Here is a 12,507-nt window from a genome sequence, read left to right on the forward strand (position 1 = left end):
ATAGTTTCGCTTTTGTCTATGATTGTAAAATTGTAAATATATTAAAATCACGTTTTTCATAACAAAACAAATTAAACTTTAAAATAAAATAAAATAAATAGTATGAATATGTTAGTAAAAGAAAGAATCTAACGTTCAATATTAACAGTATACGTCCCAATTCTCTGAGACTATAAACAAATCCTTCCAGTGAGCGATAGATTGTTGTAAAAACCGGAAATAAGGATTGGATCCTTTTTCTTTCATGACTAGCAAGGATGTTATATCGTTTGACTGAAGAAAGGATGGCCCAACGCAAATCACCAGGTTTTGAGAGTCCATCAAATTTTTGTCTTGATGCTGATTTACTTCGGATAAGAGCGAGAAAATAAATCTAGCAGCCCTTTGTGAATTCTCATTCAAGTTTTCTTGGACATAATCTTGCAAGGACGCAAGAGAATCATTCGTTTCTTGAAGATACATATCTTGGGATTTCGATAAGTTTTCTATGAACTCACTGGAAAACAGAGGTATGCTTGTCGAACGAAAGATGTGCTTAATTAATGCACAAGCAGAAAAGGGTCCGAAGCTCTCAAGATCCACTGTGCAATGATTCTCGTAAAGCTCAATGAGAATATCCAGGTGTTTTTTTGAACATGAACGACGAAACAATCCTTGCACGTCTAAATACTTTCGAATTACACGACATGCGTCTATGAAAGCATCCGGAGGACGAGACCAATTTTGAATGGGGGTACTAAAAGAAAAAGAAGAAGTATTTGTCCGAAAAGAATCCTGCGGGACGCTTGCTTCTAATGAAATCCGCGGCTCGACTGTCCGATCGAATTCAAATACTACCACTGGTAACTTCAATTGCCGAAAAGGAAGATATTTTGCGAGATGAGAAAGCGAAGAAATATAGCGGAATTTTTGGTAAAACTTGGGGCTTACAAAACTTAGCAGTGTACGGATAGCTACACGAGACAACCAATCTGAATGAACCACATAAACAGCCTTTGCGTGTTTGTGTAAATAATAGTCCATATGCATATATGCTTTTACACAAAAACTCAGGTAAGGAAGGATATTGCTTTCATGGGCAAAAAAGACGGCAGTGTAATTTTCGTCGGCGGAAACGAGTTCATGCGTTCTATGATACAATTTTTCAATAATTCCTGCTGCACCCGAGTCTAAAAGGGGTTGTAGGAATGCTGTTACAATCACAATGACTTTGTCATCTGTACATGAATTAGAGTTGTGTTACGAAACCAATTGCGACAGGGTAATTCTTCACAAAATCCTTGCTTCATGCATAATTGTCTTGTGAATCCTTATCCCAATTTTGGTTAATTAAGTTTTCTTACGCTCATTATCGAACCCCGAGACAAAACAGAAGCGTTTCAAATCATCTTCCATTCCAAAATCCTACAGAATTTTTTTTATTAATGCTTTCTGTATGAGGTAAAAGACCTTCGTTCGTCTCTCGATTCAGGTGAAAAGGAACAATTCGTTGATGAGAGAAGTTAGTAATTATACTCCTTCAGAACAGGTATCATGAGCAGCATTTTGTCGCTTCAACGAGTTGCACCACTCTGAGTAAGGAAGTCAGTAGCAATGCCATTGTCTTAAGGACAGCCTAAAGATTGCATCCCTAAATCCCACTTTGTCTTATGTGGTGGGCAATGCTATCCTTAGTGGGGGTTATATAGCCTTGGGAAGTGGAGTCTCAAACCCAAAGTGGATGAAGGATGGCTGATTATGTATGCATAGGAGACCGAAAAAGGAAAGTCATGCTAAGCAGTAGGAAGAAAGCATAAATAACCCAAAAGAGTTTCTTTGTTGGCACCTGAAATATGAATTTATTTAAGCAAAATGGGCCTCGTTGAATTGACCATTTTCTTCTGCAATGCCTGCGGTGTCTATATCTGAATTACCAAGTCGGTTCTCCTGGTCAAGCGACTCGTCTCTCTCTACGGAAAATGACTCTTTAGATTTTGGTAGTTTGACCTTTAGTGAATTTGAATCTTCCTTCCATAGAATCCTAGGACATACCTTGAACCAATCTGTTAAATCGTCAACTTCCACACCTTCGTGCGATTTAAGTGTTTCCCCGAACGAGTTGAGTGAGCGACTTAGCTTTGATTCTAGTAGCACTGTTACAAAGTTAAATGTCGAAAGTCCAGGTCAATTGAGTGATTGCTCATCATCATGTCGAAAAGGTTCTTTATTGAAACACGCTGATACTCGTAGAGCCAACTCAAATTCTACAAAGAGTATTAAACAGAGAAAGAAAGAACATGGGCTCAAACTTCTACCGTCAAAGTCACTTTCCATAAACTCGAATGTTTCGCTCCTCTGGTTTCATCCAAGAGTGCAGTTTTTTCTTCAACATTTCGCTGCCCTTGGTCGTCCTTCTTCCGCTTCATATCCTTCTTCTTCTTCCTCGGTAAACCAAACATGGAATTCTTGTACCATTTGTTAAATCAAGCAGCCTGCGATTCTTCGCCAGGTCTGTTTGGATTCTCAGTTTCCCCGAATAACCTTAGATTCGTTCATTCCCATTTCCACTACATATTTTCTCTTTTATGTTTTCTTATCACTTCCTTTCGCATAGACTTAGATTTCTTTTTATGTTTCGCCTCAGTCTCACTTTCTTCTCCTTATGACCTTTGCATGTATATAGTAAAATTGATATATCTCTGTTAATTAAAAATCTGCATTAAAAGTATATCTAGTGAGGAATTATTATAAGTAAAATCTTAATGTTAATAGAAAAAAAAAATTTTTAATTTCTTTATGCTTTCTTCACATTGAAAGTCATACTTCTTATACTTTCTTTCCAAGAAGAAAGAGATACAAAAAAAAAGGACAAAACAAAAGAGAACAATCATACCAAAAGTTCAATGATTACGCTTTTCGAGAAAGTATAAAGGAAGGCGATTTTCCATGCTTTTGTAAATTTCTAAATAACTGGAGAGGCTTTACATCCGTAGAAATCGGATGTTCTTTTCCATCATAGCTCAGCAATAATTCATAGCTAAGCCAGGTGCTAGGATCAATGTGATACTTTTGTAAGGTAGACGTTAATACCTCATGGTAGGAAGAGTTTATGGTCATTCTTGGAACCTTTTTCTTTTCGCTAGCATTAAGGGGTGCTTGGTCATTTACTTCCAAATCAAAGCTTCCTGCCACAGTTGGAGAAGATTGCGAGGGCTGAAAAATGGAACTGCTCTCAGAGCAGGTATCTGAGTTGATCAATTTCGTTTCTTTAAAATTCAATGCAAGCTTTCTCAAAAGAGGAAGGAACTCAGAATTCAGTGAATTGATTGTTTTCACAAGCTTGGCATTTTCCGCTTCCAAATAGTCGATCCGTTTCTCTAAAGCCAACAGCGATAATTTCACTCTTTCTTGAGTGTTGGTATCTTCATGACAATCAGTTTTCTTTAAGGATAAAGGATTTTCTTTTTTCGCTTGTTCTTTATGGCTTTCTTTCAAGTCCTGTATAGCTGACAAAATATCCAAACGGTGGCCTATACTCAAAATTCCCATGTCGCGTAGATCATTCGAATTCATCAATACAAGACTCTTTCCAAGAATACAATTTTCTAGAGCAGTTAGTTCAATGATCTCCGATGCATCTTTTCTTCACAAAAATCTTTGCAGGAAACAGGATGCGTTTTTCTTTTTTTAAAAAACCCAACCCATCAGTTTTTCCTTAAAAACACATATAAGAAATAAAAATAAGATATAACCATCAAGCATGCCATGCTTCCTGACTTTTCTTGAGAATCATACCTTGAAAAATAGACTTGTACGGAAACCCCAACTGCTCAATCCAAGAGCATACAGCTTCGTTATTCCAATCGCAATAATTTCCTTCTGTCATCCGTTTAGTATTGTTTACGCACGAAGGTTGATGATGCCAGCAAAATCCTTCCTTCCCAAATCTCCCTTTTCATATAGGTCCAAACAAAGAAAGAATACGAGGTAGTAAAACAGTACGGGTTGGAATAATAAAAATGTAATATGAAGATTATTCAATATGGAACGAGTTTAAAGAGACCCAATATGTTATATTTCCCGCTAGAAATGTCCGCGAAACCTCACTTGTTGTTTTTGTTGTCATTGTAGTCCAACGTAAATAAACAAATATTACGTCTCCATATTCCAAAGGTAAGAGATCTGGCAATAACCGGTTACTGTTGGGACCCAAATAAACTTTTTCAATTCTTTTCTTTATAGTAAATTAAGGAATCACTTTTCGGTTTCCGTTTCATACTCTTTCATTGCTGCAAAATAAAACCATTTCAGCCATATTTGACTTATAATGGCTTTAGCGGAAAAGGAAAAAAAGAACAATATATAAGCCATACGAAAAAATACATTATATTAGCTTTATCATTCAGCTTTCCTTGTTTCTTTTTTATTCATTGCAATACTTGTATCTTTCCTTATTGACATGAATTGACTGAATAACGTATTTTGATCAAATCCAGTATGCAAAATAAGATATTAATAACGACATGCAACGAAACCTTCTCTTACCAATTCTGAAGAGTGGGAAAAAAGGAGTTTATTTTCTGTAATTTTTTTCTCGGATCCTTTTAATACCTTATTGAATAAGTACAAATTGAAATACTTTTTTCCCCGAAAGAGGTTGTACTTCTGCAGCATTGGAATTTGTGTTCTGCATACGCCTTAGTCTTTAACTTTTACCACCACCAAATCCTTGTAAAATCGAAAAGTCCACAAAACACAGCCATTAGGCTTTTTCTTAGATAATTTTTAGAACAGTGTTTTGTTTTTAAAGGACAACATGGCTTCTTTTGGTGAATTGTCTTTATTGGGTGAGATATCTGTCTCCTCAAACGCTGAAAAAAAGGATGAATATCGTTCCAGTGGTACTGTGGCTTTAGAGAACGGACAAGAATCTTCATCGTTCATTGCAGTACAAATTGAGAAACATGGGATTGAAATCTATAACTTGAAGGAAGAGCGTCTGTTTGCATCTTGTCCGCTGCCTGAAAAAACTGTTTTCTCTTGTAAGCCTATGTACTTACACGAGGGAAATTCCCATTACATCTGGGCCTGTACATCTTCTGCACGAAGTAAGGGAGAATGGAAGTTGTTAAGCTGGAAATATAATGACCTTAAAGAGCATGGTGAGGTACGCTTTCGGGATTTATTAAATAAACCTGTTTTTTCTATACACTTTATTCCATCATCTGGACAGCTCGTTCTGGTTTTTGTTAATGGAGAAATTTCTTTTCTTGATCCAGAAGATGATTTGATTCAAACTTCCGCTTCTATTAAAGGGAATGCTACTTTGGTGAAAACGGGCAGCGTCTCAAACCACGTTGAGAAGGATATTATAAGTAATTCGACCTCAGAGGATAAGTCTGCAGTCGTGGATGGAACTGGTAAAGATCAGTCCGGAGAAGATTTGTCGCCTTCTTCCCTCAGTTCTTTGTCGACTACTACAAATATTTATCTCCTGTATGCACTTAGCGTTGAAAAGATTAAACAGTTTTATATGAGTGTCTTCTCTACGTCAGAAAAACGCATACTTTTTACGAAGCCAATTGAACTAGACTCTTCTACTTCTCCTGCCCATGTTCTGCTTACTAAAAACTGTGAAAAGGTATTCGGTTTCTTTTCCAACAGTGTTTTCGTTTATGCTTCCAATGAATCCACCAGTTCTTATCAACGTGAAAAATCGTTTCAGTTGGAGAATATTCCGGCTTTATCTAATGTACATTTAATTCTTGATAAATTTTGTCTGGTACAAACAAAAAGCCAGGTTTCCTTATGGGATTTGACATATGGTACAATTCAGGACGTTCTTGACACTGGTAATGATACTACTTTCATAACAGTGACCATAAATAAGAACCCTTCTAAAAGAAGCAGCCTTAAGTTAAATTCTACTGTGTCTGGAAATATCATACTATTACAGAAGAAGACTATTGCATCTGTTCCATTTACGATGCCGTCTGTTATGTCTCTTGCGGACGCCATTGGAAAGAGAAAATCAAAGATCGGTAAAATTTTAACAAAACCCGAAACTATAGCTGACGGCGCCCTTACAAAATCAAAAAGCAGTGTCACTTTGTGCGAACAATTATTAAAGAATGTGCAACTTCAAGATCATTCTCTAAGAGATGAGTTGCATCAACTCCATACATATGTCCAAAATCAAGACGGTGAATCCTTTGATGTTAAGTTTTTGAAGTTTGTTGAAGGATTTCAAGTCCAAAACTCTACTAACCGAAAGCTGTTAAAAACAAATAGTGTTCTTCCTATTCCGTTCGTCCATGCTATCGAAAGTATTCTCTTTTCATCCAACGAAGAGCAAGACCTAGATCTCTTGTGTCCGGCTAAAGCTACTTTAAATTATCTCTTAAGAAACCGCTTGTTCACTTCTTCTATTTTAAGGCTTCATCCTTCGAGATCTCTTTTCAATTGTATCTACAAATTTCAAAAGGAATCGGCATTATTGCTTTTAGAGCGAACTCTTGATCTTCCTGCTTTTGAGGTTGGTTGTGCCATAAAGAAAGCTTTAGCCACCATGAAGACAAAACTTTTAAAAATCGGTTTATTAAGACTCTCTCAGTTTGACTGTGTGGAAGCCCAGGAAGCATTGCTGCTTACTTTAGGTCAGGAAGATTTTGATTTACTATTCAAGCTAATTTGCGCTTCTATTACTGGTAAAAAAACATCAGTTCCTTTGAATCTTGATGTTGAAATCCTTATTTATGTTGCTTCCATTGTCTTGGATGCTATGGGCGTTGGTGGTATTGCTGCTAGTACGGATAATTTAACTACTGCTCAAGAATTATATTCAGGCTTACAATCGAAAATCACTTCACTCACAGCAATGTCTCTTGCTCTCCCTGCTGTCTCTGAACTCATAAAGCATAAGAAGAAGGCTATAGCTGAAAAAACTTTTGTTCACCCTAACCCTCAACCAAAGGCTGTTGTTGATGATAAAGCCGACTTAGCAACACTTTTGAAGAAAGATGGCTTGGCTGAGCAAAGAAAGAACAAGAGTCAAAGAGCTCGTGGTAGAGAGCTTGATATAACTATAGGAAGATATACAATTGAGCGCCTAGAAATCTAACTAGCAAGCTAGTAAAAAAAAAATATAGTGTTTAATAATTAGGGTGTATTTGGAATAAAATTTTGACTGTTTAATGGGAGAAACGTGGGTGACTGGAAAATAAAATCAATAGAGTTACAAAACAATGAACTTTTATTAGTTTTGACTGTAGGGTTAGACAATCGATTATTGCACATATTGGTTTTTTTAAATTGGCTGAGAAGTTAAATGATATAAAGATCATAAGACAAAAACGAATGAGTATAAATAATTGTAAGGTATAAGATGTCAAAATATAAACATAAAAAGAGTCCAAAAAAGAACGTTAATGCTCTACGTACTCCAAAATTGGGTCTCCAATATTCTTAATTTCTGGAATCGTACATTTCAGATCAAATACTTTGGCAAGGACAATTTTAAAAATCTAGATGTTAGATGAATTTTTTTTTATCGGGCGTACTTTTTGAACATTAATAGAATGAGATGTCGAACAGAAGATTAAACTTGCTTTCATAGCTTTTGCATATCGTCGAGCCTAATCAGTCGTTAATTTTGTAACCAAACTTAGAATCACGTACCTGCTTTGTTATTTCTTCTTGGTCCTCACGAGGAAATTTCATAAAATGATCGTATTTCGTGCCTATAAGGATAGGTACAGCAGTCTTCAAAAGTTAGTTACAGTCAATTAAGGAATCATGATAAGTCCATTAGGTATCACAGAAACAGATATAGTTGCGAAATAAACCTTTGTATTTATTATCATTGAATACGAGTTGTGACTTACCTTATTGAAGCCACGAGCTTGACGGTACCATTCTTTAATTGAATTCAGGGTGGATTTTCGGGACAAATCAAACATAAACAGAATAGCAACAGCATCATTGCAGACCATAGGAAGCATATTTACAAACTCTCTTTGACCACCCAAATCCCAAATGGAAAAGGTAATCTCTGTATTCCGAATGCTAATTGTTTTCTCCATAAAATTAACACCTATAATTAGCTTGTTAGTGTTATGCCTTATGAAAGCTTGATTCGTTTACCTAACGTTTGAGTACTTTCTTCATCGAAAGATCCTTGAACGTATGTAACCATCAACGAGGTTTTTCCAATTGAACTATCCCCGATCATTCCAACTTTTATCGTAACATTATTTTTCCTTGCTTCAGCCATTTCTGAAAAGCAGAAAGCCCTTGTGCCTAAGTCTTGCAAAAAGTAAATACAGATCCACGTTCGGGTCGTTCCAAAAATCTACCTAAATAAGGAGCAGTTTTAAATCTCGCAATTTCACTTGGTAAGTTGTATTTTATGTTAATTAATATTCCTACAGTTTAGCTATATATGGATTGTCTAAATTAAATTATAAATATAAATCATCTCGATTTAATTCATCTTCATTTTGTAATATCATTAATCTCATATAACCATCAAGACTATTCACAATGTAACAGTACAAGATACACTGTATAAGACTAGATTTTTCTTGAACTTGCTAGTTAGTTTATACAATTTTCAATCCTTTTAATTCATTTTCAACATTTAAGTACTCTAGAGCATAAGGCCCTTTTCGAGTCTCATTGTCTAAAGCCAGAACTTCCGGTTTGTTGCATTTTGCTTTCAAGGAAATCACTACTCTCAAAGCAGCGCGAACTAAATCAAGGATATTTTCCGAATCAGTTTTTAGTGACTTCTCGGTCAACTGCTTTTTCAGAATATTTTTCAACGGCTCTAGTACGAGGTTCAGTCGTTGAAATATATCTGATGGACTGACTTCTATCAATCTTTCTAAAATGGAGATAGAAAGTAGGTTAATATATTGTTCATCCTCAAGTCCTGTTGAAATAACCTGCGTAAATATATCTATTTTATTTTTGGACTCCTGGAACTCCAGCAAAGAATAAAAGATTTCAAAAACGAGTTGTCTTTGTAGAAGACAATCGTCAACTTTATGTTGGAAAGGTCCCATCTGTACAGTTCGTATGCTATTCGGGTCCACCACAGATTTGGAGAGTAAAGCAGATACAAGATCATTAAATACTTCTTCTATATACTTAGGCTTGTTCCTTATTGCAGTCAATATTAGCTGCAGCGCTTCTTCACGAACGTGGACATCTGAATCATTTAATAATTTATAGATATTCAAGAAAGTTGTTTTCTCAGCATTGTACCATTTCTGATGTTGATAAGATAGGCTAAAACGAAGAATGCTTAAGGCTTGCATTTTTAACTCAGAAGTGTTTTTCGTTGAAAGCTCCAGCAATTTTGGGTATAAATTAATAGAATCTTGCAATAAAAGCAATCCAAGACATTCTGAGACATGCAGCCTAGCAACACTTCCGTCTCCCAAAAATCGACATACAGTAGTCCAAATGTTTTCGGCAGTATCTGCTTTCAATTGATTTCTGAGAACATTAATAAGAGAAGTTACTAAAAGTTCACGAGAATAAGCATCTGAATCATATAATGTACATAAGGTCTGAACGAAGAATTCATCCTTTGTTGCCAGTTTTCCAACTCCAATTGCTGCAGCTTGAGTTATTTCTTCATTAGGTGAATTTAATTGATTCGTTAAAGCTTCAAAGTAGCTTTGTATATTAAGAGAAGGATCATAAAATTCCATGGAAGCAACAAAACAGATACAGAATCTCTTTTGGAGTTTCTCTGACTTTGGGTTCACTAAATCGTTAAAAATTTTCTTAGAAATGCTAACATCTGCAGATAACATTGCGAGTTTGTTTGCTAATAATCCAATCGTAAAAGATTCTTCCAGGGATTTTTCAAGAGTACTTAGCTTATTAATGAATTCGGGAAGAGATTCTTTGTCGAGAATTTTGGCTATCAATTTCGCAACAGATTCAATGAAACCTGGATCATTGGGAACTTCTTTATTTTGTAAAAATGAAAAGGAATCCGATAAAATAGCCTCCCGATATTTCATCAAATATTCAATCGGGATCTCCAATAGGCAACTATATTTTGCAACGATAACATCAGGTTCGACAAAATCCAAGCCAAACAAAAATTCAGTCAATTTATTTATTTTATCTTCTGTTAATATGTAAGGCTCAATTGGAAGTATTACTCGCAATAAACGTAAACTGTTGATAACAAGAGACAAGTCAACTTTCTTGGCGTATAGGACACAACAGGCAAAAATCTTTTGTAATAGCATTTTTTGATTTTCTTTTAGCAGATCAAGGCTTCGAGACTGTGAAAATATATCAGTCAGGGCATTCGCAGCTTGGAGGCGAGTTGGTTCCTCATCAAATTTATTTGCTAAAACTGAAATCACGGCATACAGAAATTCAGTAGAAATGTTTCCTTGATGGTAAATAACTGTTTTCGATAGAAATTTGATTAGGAGTACCCTGATACGCTGATCCAAGTTTCCTGATGAAAGAAGTTCAATATTCGTGTTAGCCATTTCCATTATTTCATTGCGAAGAGTGTTGGGAGCAACGCGTGCATAATATTCACATTGAAGTATTTCTGCTTGAACGGCTTTAAAAACTAATTCAAGATATTTATCTTCAGAAGCAGAAATGAGAACGGATGTTATTAAGGGTTGGAGCTTTTCCAAACATTCAATTTTTACATTGGAGGAGACGATCGCAGAAATCAAGTTCACAATATCAAGCTTAACTCTTAGTTCCAAGGTCGCATAATTTTGGAAGGAATTCAAAATTGACATTATTCCAATAAAATGATTATCAAGCTTATCTGAGACCGTCCGAAAAATGCGAGATGCTAAATTAACCAAACCAATTTTAATCGACAATGAAGATTTTTTTGAGAATTTCTGATAATAAGCACATAAAGAAGGAAGAGAATTTGCGAAAATTACATCAGGTGTACTAGTCGAAAGCGATGAAAGCTCTGAAAATTTTCTCTTTCCTTTAGGCTTTAAATTTTCTGATTTCCAAACAGAAATTTGCTCGCAAAATAAGTCGAGAAATCCAATTGCAGAAAGCTTGACGTTATCTTCTCTATCAGACAAAGCTTTGATGATATACTCTCCAAAATCTTCCCATAAGACACTTAGCAATTCAACGTGAAAAGTTATTAATGAGGAGGCAACTGAGATAGCTTCTCGCCTAATTAACCATGCATTGTCTTCTTCATCTTCGTACATACTTCCAAAATCATCGTCTTCATCAAAGTCTTGGATATCTTCTTCATCTTCAGCATCTGAAACAATATTAGGGTCAAATTGAACTTTTTCTTTCAGAACATTCAGAACTTCTTTGCATGTATTTTCAACAATTGGGTTTTGATATTTTACCAAAAGTGAAACGGTATTCAGAAGTAATTGCACTGTGTCGAAAGAATTATGATCATCCTTTAATAAATTCAAGATGACCGTAAGATAACCTGGTGCTGATGCAGAAAACTTAATAGATAATTCTGTAGTACTACTTGCAGATGCAAGTAGTAACTGGTTAAGTAAAAGGACGGACGTATGAAGATTGGAAGTGGATGGTTTAACCATCAGTTGCTCCTTCAGAATGGAAAGAAGTGTAGTTAAACACTGCTCAGGTCCATATATAGATAAAATACAAATACAATTGATAGACTTTTTTGAGATCGAGGCACGCTTGGAGTTCATACTATAGTTTTGAAATACCTTGAAAGACGCAGATGCAACATCAGTTGACAAAACTGAAAGTGACGAAGAATATAATTCCAATGAATCATTTGCAATTGATAAAAGACTTAAAGACTCCTCTGATTCGTTACTTTGAGTTTCTAGTATATTAATAATTTTAGGTAAAACTTTTGAACAGTAAAAAAAAGTCAAACTAGATTGTGCATCAGATTGAGACAGAATCATCCACAATGCAGCAATATAATTCTTTTCATAGGACCTTGAAAACTCAATTAACAGTAGGTCAATTAGGTGTTCCAATGTCTGATCAGAAACCTTAAGAGACAATAGAGAAACACATCGCGCAGCTTCTTGTTGCACCTCAGGAGCAGGATCTTTTAACGCTTTAATCAACGTTTCTGTAAAATTTTGACTAGAGAATGATTCTGCAATACTTGATCGTCTTTCTTTATTGATTTCATTTCCCAAGTCGCTCAATGCCATGTAGCGTAAGTCCTTATCAGAACCTTGTCTTTGTTAGCAAGAAAGTAAATAAATAGAAGATAACTAGATATAACTTACTTTGTGAGTATTTTTGAAGCAGTCTATCCTCTGCCATATTGCTTTGGTATAAACTTTAGAAAAAGGCCAGTGGGTACGTACTTGTCTTGTGCTGAGCTGCTTAATATCAGCATTTCTAGTTGGGCATTCAAAAAAGAAATAGGAAAAATATAAAATATAAAATGAATAAGTAAAGAACTATTGAAACATTAATGCTCCTGTATTCTTACCTTATTAATTTTGGATTTCAACATATTTATTCTGATATCTATATGCTTAATTA

General features: G+C 35.3%; 6 protein-coding genes across 6 annotated transcripts; 2 read left to right on the plus strand and 4 right to left on the minus strand.

Annotated features, from left to right (window-relative positions):
- Positions 1 to 4: 4 nt before the first annotated feature.
- On the minus strand, positions 5 to 2,522 carry SPOG_00565 (rho-type GTPase activating protein). Its single transcript, XM_013168740.1, has 2 exons — positions 1,344 to 2,522; positions 5 to 1,217 (listed from the first exon to the last, which is right to left on the minus strand). Exons 1-2 carry the CDS (start codon positions 1,393 to 1,395, stop codon positions 142 to 144), a joined length of 1,128 nt encoding a protein of 375 aa, XP_013024194.1. The 5' UTR covers positions 1,396 to 2,522; the 3' UTR covers positions 5 to 141.
- SPOG_00564 (uncharacterized protein) lies at positions 1,691 to 2,721 on the plus strand. Its single transcript, XM_013168739.1, has one exon. It carries the CDS (start codon positions 1,886 to 1,888, stop codon positions 2,459 to 2,461), a length of 576 nt encoding a protein of 191 aa, XP_013024193.1. The 5' UTR covers positions 1,691 to 1,885; the 3' UTR covers positions 2,462 to 2,721.
- On the minus strand, positions 2,614 to 3,937 carry SPOG_00563 (adaptor protein Ste4). Its single transcript, XM_013168738.1, has 2 exons — positions 3,775 to 3,937; positions 2,614 to 3,584 (listed from the first exon to the last, which is right to left on the minus strand). Exons 1-2 carry the CDS (start codon positions 3,863 to 3,865, stop codon positions 2,887 to 2,889), a joined length of 789 nt encoding a protein of 262 aa, XP_013024192.1. The 5' UTR covers positions 3,866 to 3,937; the 3' UTR covers positions 2,614 to 2,886.
- A 698-nt stretch (positions 3,938 to 4,635) lies between these two features.
- Positions 4,636 to 7,187, plus strand: SPOG_00562 (uncharacterized protein). The gene has a single exon (XM_013168737.1). The coding sequence runs from the start codon at positions 4,796 to 4,798 to the stop codon at positions 7,097 to 7,099; it is 2,304 nt and encodes a 767-aa protein (XP_013024191.1). The 5' UTR covers positions 4,636 to 4,795; the 3' UTR covers positions 7,100 to 7,187.
- A 4-nt stretch (positions 7,188 to 7,191) lies between these two features.
- Positions 7,192 to 8,367, minus strand: SPOG_00561 (GTPase Spg1). The gene is made up of 5 exons (XM_013168736.1): positions 8,122 to 8,367; positions 7,863 to 8,071; positions 7,657 to 7,740; positions 7,539 to 7,613; positions 7,192 to 7,502 (listed from the first exon to the last, which is right to left on the minus strand). Exons 1-5 carry the CDS (start codon positions 8,249 to 8,251, stop codon positions 7,404 to 7,406), a joined length of 597 nt encoding a protein of 198 aa, XP_013024190.1. The 5' UTR covers positions 8,252 to 8,367; the 3' UTR covers positions 7,192 to 7,403.
- Positions 8,368 to 8,426: 59 nt separating this feature from the next.
- SPOG_00560 (CAND1/TIP120 protein) lies at positions 8,427 to 12,431 on the minus strand. The gene is made up of 2 exons (XM_013168735.1): positions 12,246 to 12,431; positions 8,427 to 12,190 (listed from the first exon to the last, which is right to left on the minus strand). Exons 1-2 carry the CDS (start codon positions 12,280 to 12,282, stop codon positions 8,580 to 8,582), a joined length of 3,648 nt encoding a protein of 1,215 aa, XP_013024189.1. The 5' UTR covers positions 12,283 to 12,431; the 3' UTR covers positions 8,427 to 8,579.
- Positions 12,432 to 12,507: the final 76 nt, after the last annotated feature.

Source organism: Schizosaccharomyces cryophilus (genome assembly GCF_000004155.1).
Source record: "Schizosaccharomyces cryophilus OY26 unplaced genomic scaffold supercont4.5, whole genome shotgun sequence".
Classification (NCBI taxonomy): Eukaryota; Fungi; Ascomycota; class Schizosaccharomycetes; order Schizosaccharomycetales; family Schizosaccharomycetaceae; genus Schizosaccharomyces; species Schizosaccharomyces cryophilus.

Excerpts from the sequence above, each read along its gene's own strand:
- SPOG_00565 (XM_013168740.1), bottom strand. The coding sequence starts at position 1,395 with ATGGAAGATGATTTGAAACGCTTCTGTTTTGTCTCGGGGTTCGATAAT. Across the intron at positions 1,218-1,343 it reads CTCGGGGTTCGATAATGAGC|ATGACAAAGTCATTGTGATT; the intron begins GTAAGAAAACTT and ends ATTCATGTACAG.
- SPOG_00564 (XM_013168739.1), top strand. The coding sequence starts at position 1,886 with ATGCCTGCGGTGTCTATATCTGAATTACCAAGTCGGTTCTCCTGGTCA.
- SPOG_00563 (XM_013168738.1), bottom strand. The coding sequence starts at position 3,865 with ATGACAGAAGGAAATTATTGCGATTGGAATAACGAAGCTGTATGCTCT. Across the intron at positions 3,585-3,774 it reads GTACAAGTCTATTTTTCAAG|AAAATTGTATTCTTGGAAAG; the intron begins GTATGATTCTCA and ends TAACTGCTCTAG.
- SPOG_00562 (XM_013168737.1), top strand. The coding sequence starts at position 4,796 with ATGGCTTCTTTTGGTGAATTGTCTTTATTGGGTGAGATATCTGTCTCC.
- SPOG_00561 (XM_013168736.1), bottom strand. The coding sequence starts at position 8,251 with ATGGCTGAAGCAAGGAAAAATAATGTTACGATAAAAGTTGGAATGATC. Across the intron at positions 8,072-8,121 it reads AGAAAGTACTCAAACGTTAG|GTGTTAATTTTATGGAGAAA; the intron begins GTAAACGAATCA and ends AGCTAATTATAG. Across the intron at positions 7,503-7,538 it reads ATTCTATTAATGTTCAAAAA|ATTTTTAAAATTGTCCTTGC; the intron begins GTACGCCCGATA and ends TCTAACATCTAG.
- SPOG_00560 (XM_013168735.1), bottom strand. The coding sequence starts at position 12,282 with ATGGCAGAGGATAGACTGCTTCAAAAATACTCACAAA. Across the intron at positions 12,191-12,245 it reads GCTTCAAAAATACTCACAAA|GTTCTGATAAGGACTTACGC; the intron begins GTAAGTTATATC and ends AACAAAGACAAG.